Raw genomic sequence first — 8,196 nt, forward strand, 5'->3', positions numbered from 1 at the left:
GCGGGGGGGAGCGGCACCGTTGAACGGCATCGCCAGAGCACCTTCTTGCGGCGGGATGGAGCGAGAGGTTGAAGAAGGTGGCTTCTTTGAAGCCGGAACCTTCCTCCGCTTTACGCCCGCGACCTTGCCGACCTTCTCCGCCGCCGGCCGGGATCGGCTGCCGTGTTGGCGCCCGGAGCGCGGGCCATCGCGGCGGGGGCGGCCGGATTCCCGCCCTGCACGACAACGTTGCCCTGCCGCTTGCGGGCAGGCGCGGCTTGGGCTTGTGCGACGGCGGCGGGGCCAACTTGACCGGCGACGAGATCCGCCCGAGCGGAAGGGGCGTGGTCGACCTCGACGGTGACGGGGGACAGCAGGGGGTCGTCCATGGCGGCGACGGACGGCCGGGGAAGAGCAGCCGGAGCTTTGCGGAGTGGGGGCAATGGTGACGGAGGGTGCGGGGAGCAGGAAGGGCCGTGCAGAAATGTCCCTCCCGCCAAATCTCGCGCAGGATAGGGGTTGAGCTCGGGTCGGCCTCCCAACCCGTGAAGATAGAGGTTGGGGGAGAAGATTTGCCGCGCCCCGCAAAAAAATTTACAGGTCGGGACGGGATGCGGGGTCTGCTCATGCAGATTTTCTGGCTCCGACCCGCAATTTGGCCGTTATTTTGTGGGCCGGGGCGTTTTGCGGGGTCTGCTAGCGTTGCTCCTACCAGTTATTATCACCGTGGAAGCAAAAATACATGGGCTGTGCATATGGCACAGGTCATTTACCCATTTTCCTGCGCAAACATAGACGCAGTGGTGACTTTTCTTGCGAGAAGGGTAGGCGACTTGGTGGCCATGGGAAGGAAACGTGACCGCTGCTCATCATATCGTTAACGGCGAAGGCAGCAAGCACAGGAGAGGCAAGAGAACAGAGCACGCAGGCCACCTTTTTTGCCACCCCAAACCGCCTCGTCCTCTCGTCCTCTCCTCCGCCCGCCCCACAAACCCCAAACCCCAGTCAGTGCGCGAGTACGTACGCTCTCGGCTCTCTCTCCTCCCTCCCACCCGCTGCCTGCCGCCGCTCGCTCGCTCGCCCGCCGCGCGCGCACGCCCATCTCGTGCGCGCCCCACCTAACCCGACGACCCCCGCGGGAGCACGCCGCCGTCCGCCACCGCCCCGGCATTGCGAGGTGCGCGCGCGAGCCGATCGTCCTCCCCTCTCCTCCTCTCCCCGGCCGGTCCCGCCCGCCGCGCTCTCCCTCTCTCTCGCCCGCTGCTCACGCCCCTCCCTCGCCCCTGCAGGTGCGCGAACCGCGGGCGCGGCCCCGTCTCCCTCCGCCCGCCCGCCTCCTTGGCTCCGCCTCCAGCGCACGGAGAAGCGGCGGCTGAAGCGGCTCGTTGGCTCCACGGCGGTGGCGGCCAGCGCTCGCGCGGCCCTGGCGCGCCCCTGCTCCCGCGCCTCCGCATCTGTCACCGTCGCGGTATGCACCAACCACGCCGCTGCACGCGCGTGTCTTTGTTTCGTTCTCGTCATCTCGGATTAATCGCAACAGCGGCACTTTTTTCAGTAGACTGATTGCTGTCAAATGTTGTTGTGGTAGAAGGCCCAATTTGTTTGCCGATTTATTCGGGATTTTTTTCTTCTGTTGCTCACTAGTACTCCGTTTGCGAATTGTGTGCAACTTTGTGTGGAACCATCTGCTGTTTCTTCGATTTTCCTCCCTTGTCGCGAAAATGCGAATTGACCGTCCGGGGAGATCTTTCTACGGCAGAGAGTGGGATTCCTCCTTGCCCTCCTCAAAATCCCCGTTGGGCCTCGAATAAGTGGTTTGCTGCGGCGGGGTTCTCTAATCTGGGGTTTGCAACTTCACGGGGGTGGAGGAGGATCACTGCGGCTTCTCCGTGAAGGGTCTTCCTAATTATAGCTTTGTTCTTGAACAATTATTCCATATGCAACGCTGTACTCACTGCAGAGCATTTTCCTTCCTTTTGGGGTGTTTTTTGATGGAGCTTTTCACTGTTCCTGTCCTGTTCGTCTCCCAGAATCTTACTACTGTTTGTATTTTCCCCCTCAAAATTCTCCTTCAGTGTTTCTGGGTTCCAATTCCTTTCGTTCTGCTCGCCTTTTTTCCCCTTGACGAAAAAAATGTTTGGTAATTTCTGTTCCTGCAAATTCCGTCCCCGGTTTCGCCGTCGTGGCGTCAGTTCAGTTAAACCCAACCCCTTCGTGCTGTCTCGGGCTACTCTTTTGCAGCGGCCGTAGACTCCCACGGCTGGCCGCACTTTTGTTTTGTGCGCACACTTGAATGCAGTAGAACTACATTTAATACTATACTATAATCGTACACGGTCGCATATAAACAAATCGCTCCCAAATGATGGCCCAAATCACTGGAGAAAACATTCTACAAGTGGTAGTACTAGTCTGGTTCTTCATGTTTTGCTTAGATTAGTTGTAATCGTGGTAAGGATCTGGCTCTCCATCTTTATCCTGCAAACAAGAAAAAGATCTGACATCTTTAGGCAGAAATGCTGGTAGTGGCAGTAACCCCCTTTGCAATTACCCCCCGCAAATTTGTATTATTGTCACCCATTGCCTCTCTGAATCGGTCCAGTCCAATCGCTGTTCTGGCTCCCAGGTTTAAAGAACCAGGATCAGAGAGCCCGGTCAGAGGCTTCAGAGATTCGTGTGATGGGGAGGGGGCACGATTTGACGTGGTTCTTGTCATTTAATCCGCAGCGGTGGAGGTGTATGGAGCACGACTGTTCTGTGCTCAGCTTGCGTATGTGTCGCCACCTGCTGAATCTCGTGGGGAAGGGGATGTGTGTGGGAGTAGTCTTTCTTGTGCCCTGCGGTCCGTCGCTTTTCCTTTCCTCCCTGTGCAGGAGGTGGCATCCCTGCCTGCCTGCATTTATGATGCTGCATGCTTGGTTTTGTGCCATCTGATCTGATGTAAAGCTGCACCCCTACCATGCAGCATTACTATACCACCCTTTCTCGTTATAGGAAAACAGTGGAGTGGCTTGTGAATTTGTTGGATGGATGTTTCGTGGGCATCCTTGTGTCCTACCCCGACGCATTAGGGAGGGGTTTAACTTGTGCTGCTGTTTTCTCCTTTGAGTTTCCTGGGTTTGTTATGGTAGTGTGTTGCTCCTTTTGGAGACTAGGGTAACTAATCACCACCGGGGTTTCCCCGGGTCTGAGGAAATGCTAACTGAGAGTATTTATAACTTGTGGGTCTTCCGTTGTGTTGTGTGATGTTACTGAACTGTAATGGGCTTGCTTGTTTACTTATTCTTGTGTCTTGAGCTGAGCATTACATGCATGAAGCTGACTGCTGTTTCTTCTTTTTCTTCAGGAGTTCAGGGTGTATTTCTGAGGGGAGCGTATTACATTTGATTGAGTTGAGCTTTTCATCTGCTGTTTCTCTATTGTAACTAATAGCAGCAAAGAAAGAGCGTCATATGATTGAGAAGGTAGTCACTGTAAATCCCTGCTTGAGCTCTATGCTTGTACAACTTTTGATTGCTCGTTTACATCAAAGTGTGATTAAAATCTACCAAGTTCTATAATGTACAAGCCATTTGTTTTGAAGCCTTGAACATCCATTCTGGTTCAGATAAATAAAAACCTGACCATTACTTCAATTGTTGCTTCCTCATAAGCTAAAGGAAAAGTTGAATTTCCTTTTGTGCCACATCACATAGAACATCTCATTTTTTCCGCACTGACATAGCGAAGATGACGAACTTTTGACATATCATGTCCTATGTGGTTCTTTTGAAAGCTGCTGACATGTTTATCTCTTATGCAGATTGAACGCTACACAAGTCCAAAGAACATAATAGCAATGGGATCTCAGAGCATCTGCCTTCTCATTCTTCTTGTGATCTTCATCCCCAGCTCTGTCATGTCTGAATCAAGTGATATAAAAAGCTTATTCACTCTGAGGCACTCAATTGCTGAAGAAAAAGGTTTCCTTCGCAGCTGGTTTGATTCAGAAACTCCCCCATGCAGCTGGTTAGGTATAACCTGTTCGGGGCGTAGCGTTGTGGCCATAGACTTGTCCTCCATGCCACTCTACGTCCGGTTTCCTTCATGCATCGGGGCATTCGAGTCGCTTGTTCTGCTGAACTTAAGTGGGTGTGGGTTTACCGGTGAGCTTCCGGACACCCTGGGGAATTTGCAGCGTCTTCAGTACCTAGAACTGAACGATAACCAGCTTACTGGGCCCCTGCCTCCCTCATTATATACCTTGAAGATGCTGAAAGAAATGGTGCTTGACAACAACTTATTACATGGACAACTGAGCCCTGCAATTGCTCAGTTGCAGCATCTCACCAAGCTGTCCATATCCGGGAATTCCATCTCTGGTGGCATTCCTACAGAGTTGGGCAGTCTGCAGAACCTAGAGTTCCTGGACCTTCACATGAACAGCCTAAATGGATCAATACCAGCAGCTTTTCGTAATCTGTCTCAGCTGTTGCATCTTGATCTAAGCCAGAATAACCTCAGTGGATTAATATTTTCTGGAATAAGCTCATTGGTGAACCTTATGTCACTTGATCTGTCCTCAAACAATTTTATGGGGCCAATACCTAGGGAGATTGGTCAATTGGAAAACCTTCGACTGCTGATTTTGGGCCAAAATGCGTTCACCGCGAGCATTCCAGAAGAAATTGGTAATCTGAAGCGGCTTCAAGTACTTCTGCTCCCTGAATGCAAACTCACAGGCACCATCCCTTGGTCAATCAGCGGTCTTGTAAGCCTGGAGGAATTTGACATATCAGAGAACCACTTCGATGCTGAACTCCCAACATCCATCGGTCTGCTTGGCAATCTGACACAGCTGATTGCGAAGAATGCAGGGCTCAGGGGGAGCATACCGAAAGAACTAAGTAACTGCAAGAAGATTACTCTCATAAATCTGTCATTTAATGCCTTCACTGGCTCCATCCCTGAAGAACTTGCAGAACTGGAAACTGTTATCTCTTTTTCTGTGGAAGGGAACAAACTATCAGGCAATATTCCAGATTGGATAAGAAACTGGGCAAATGCAAGATCTATATCGCTGGGTCAAAACTTGTTCAGTGGACCTTTGCCATTGCTGCCATTGCAGCATCTGCTCAGTTTCTCTGCAGAAACCAACCGTCTCTCAGGTTCTGTCCCTGCTGAGATGTGTCAAGACAACTCCCTGCAAACACTCATACTGCATGATAACAATCTGACTGGAAGTATCGAGGAAACTTTTAAAGGATGCACAAACCTCACCGAGCTGAACTTGCTAGGTAACCATCTTCATGGAGAGATACCAGGGTACCTAGCTGAGCTGCCTTTAGTTAGTCTGGAATTGTCCCTAAACAATTTCACAGGAATGCTGCCTGACAGGTTGTGGGAGTCATCAACTCTTTTGCAGATCTCTCTCAGCAATAATCAGATTACCGGCCAGATCCCAGATAGCATTGGTAGGCTGTCCAGCTTGCAGAGGTTGCAGATTGACAATAACTATTTGGAAGGACCCATACCACAGTCTGTTGGCTATCTACGAAATCTGACTATTCTGTCTCTGCATGGCAATCGGTTATCTGGGAACATTCCAATAGAACTCTTCAACTGCCGAAACCTTGCTACACTCGACCTGAGCTCTAATAATCTGACCGGGCACATCCCGAGGGCCATATCTAACTTGACATTGCTCAATAGCTTGATTTTGTCTTATAACCAGCTCTCTGGTGCTATTCCTGCTGAGATCTGTGTGGGGTTTGAAAATGAGGTTCACCCTGACTCGGAGTTTGTGCAGCATAACGGCCTTCTTGATCTGTCATACAACCGGTTGACTGGTCAGATTCCGGCAGCAATAAAGAAGTGTTCTATGCTGATGGTGCTAAACCTGCAAGGCAACTTGCTAAATGGCACCATTCCCTCAGAGCTTGGTGAGCTGACAAATCTTACAAGCATTAATCTGTCTTCTAATGGATTAGTTGGACCGATGCTTCCTTGGTCTGCACCATTGGTACAACTTCAAGGCCTTATTCTATCAAACAACCACCTAAATGGAACCATTCCTGTTGAGATAGGCCAAGTTCTTCCCAAAATTTCAATGCTAGACTTGTCCGGTAATGTACTTACCGGAAGTCTACCCCAGTCTTTGCTGTGCAACAAATATCTGAACCGCCTGGATGTCAGTAACAACAATCTCTCTGGGAAATTTTTATTCTTTTGTCCCATGGACGGAGAATCCTCAAGCTCACTGCTGTTCTTCAATTCCAGCAGTAACCATTTCTCAGGGACCCTAGATGAGTCTATCTCGAACTTCACACAACTGTCTTCTCTTGATATCCACAACAATAGCCTCACTGGAAGCTTACCATCAGCACTCTCTGATCTCAGCTTTTTGAACTATCTTGACCTCTCAAGCAATGATTTCTATGGTGTCATCCCTTGTGGTATTTGCAATATATTTGGCCTCACATTTGCCAACTTCTCTGGTAACCACATCGACATGTTCAGCTCATCAGATTGTGCAGCAGGAGGTGTTTGCTCCACTAATGGCACTGGTCGTAGGGTGGTTCATCCATCTCATCGAGTTCGAAGATTAGGGATCATTTGTATCCTTTCACTTGCTGTCATCATTGTGCTAGTACTTCTGGTGTTTTATCTGAGACACAAACTATCGAGGAACAGTTCATTGGTTATTGTGCCCGCCGGTAAGGCCAAGGCTACTGTTGAGCCAACCTCAAGTGATGAGCTCCTAGGAAGGAAGTCACGGGAACCTCTGAGTATCAATCTTGCAACTTTTCAGCATTCACTGTTGCGGGTCACCACTGATGATATACTGAAAGCCACAAAGAATTTCAGTAAAGAACACATCATAGGCGATGGTGGCTTTGGCACTGTCTATAGGGCGGCACTCCCTGAAGGTCGGAGAGTCGCGATCAAGAGGCTTCACGGTGGCCATCAGTTCCAGGGTGACCGTGAATTCCTAGCTGAGATGGAGACCATTGGAAAGGTGAAGCACCCAAACCTTGTTCCCCTGCTTGGTTACTGTGTTTGTGGCGACGAACGGTTCCTGATCTATGAGTACATGGAGAATGGGAGCCTTGAGATATGGCTGAGGAACCGAGCAGATGCGGTTGAAGCGCTTGGATGGCCAGACCGTCTCAAGATCTGCCTCGGTTCTGCCCATGGACTTGCTTTTCTTCATGAAGGATTTGTGCCTCATATCATCCACCGGGACATGAAATCAAGCAACATTCTGCTGGACGTGAACTTCGAGCCGAGGGTCTCTGACTTTGGCCTCGCAAGGATAATCAGCGCGTGCGAGACTCATGTCAGCACCGACATCGCCGGTACATTTGGATACATCCCCCCAGAGTACGGCCAGACAATGAAGTCCAGCACGAAAGGCGACGTGTACAGCTTCGGCGTCGTAATGCTGGAGCTGCTTACAGGACGGCCACCTACAGGGCAAGAAGACTTGGAAGGTGGTGGGAACCTCGTCGGCTGGGTACGATGGGTGATCGCTCGCGGGACGAGGAACGAGCTGTTTGATCCTTGCCTGCCAGTCTCAGGCGTGTGGCGGGAGCAGATGGTGCGTGTGCTCGGCATCGCCCTGGACTGCACCGCGGACGAGCCGTGGAAGAGGCCAAGCATGGTGGAGGTGGTGAAGGGCCTCAAGATGACCCAGGCAATGGAGTGCGGACCTCTGGTGGTGACGGTGTCCAGGGGCGGCACATAGAGGTGGCCTCGTAGCACTGTTCTTGACAGTGATGTGATGTAATAATGTAGGCTGATGGTAGGTAACTTGTAGCTGTAGTTGGGACAAATGCTGGAGATTGTAAAAGAGATAAACCAGTGTTGCTCATGTTCAGGCTGTAGTTGGGACAAATGCTGTTGTATCTTAATTCATGTACTGTGTGTCAGTCACTCATGGCAGCATGGGTGTTTCACAAGCTCTGAAGATTGTTGTGCTGAAAGTTCAATTCTCCTTTCTTTTGTTTATGCATTTCAGAGAACTGATAGTTCTAAGCTCATGCTTTTTTGTCTGCTTTGCCAGATCCAGAGCTCTTATACTCTGTTGTTGTTCACTTTGTCGCTGCTGCTTTTGCTTTAACTGATTTTTTTTCTTCTGTGTCGTAGTGCACCATTGAACTCCTGGTAGTCTAGTTGTACTGGTTCTGCTCATCTGTTTGCCAGAATATGCTCTTCTGCTCTTCATTCTTCCTTTTG

General features: G+C 50.4%; 1 protein-coding gene across 1 annotated transcript; it reads left to right on the plus strand.

The window, feature by feature from the left end:
- The first annotated feature begins 1,340 nt into the window (after positions 1-1,340).
- LOC119270071 (leucine-rich repeat receptor protein kinase MSP1-like) lies at positions 1,341-7,959 on the plus strand. Its single transcript, XM_037552037.1, has 3 exons — positions 1,341-1,447; positions 3,326-3,443; positions 3,782-7,959. The coding sequence occupies exons 2-3, from the start codon at positions 3,432-3,434 to the stop codon at positions 7,703-7,705; spliced, it is 3,936 nt and encodes a 1,311-aa protein (XP_037407934.1). The 5' UTR covers positions 1,341-1,447; positions 3,326-3,431; the 3' UTR covers positions 7,706-7,959.
- Positions 7,960-8,196: the final 237 nt, after the last annotated feature.

Source organism: Triticum dicoccoides, chromosome 3A (genome assembly GCF_002162155.2).
Source record: "Triticum dicoccoides isolate Atlit2015 ecotype Zavitan chromosome 3A, WEW_v2.0, whole genome shotgun sequence".
Classification (NCBI taxonomy): Eukaryota; Viridiplantae; Streptophyta; class Magnoliopsida; order Poales; family Poaceae; genus Triticum; species Triticum dicoccoides.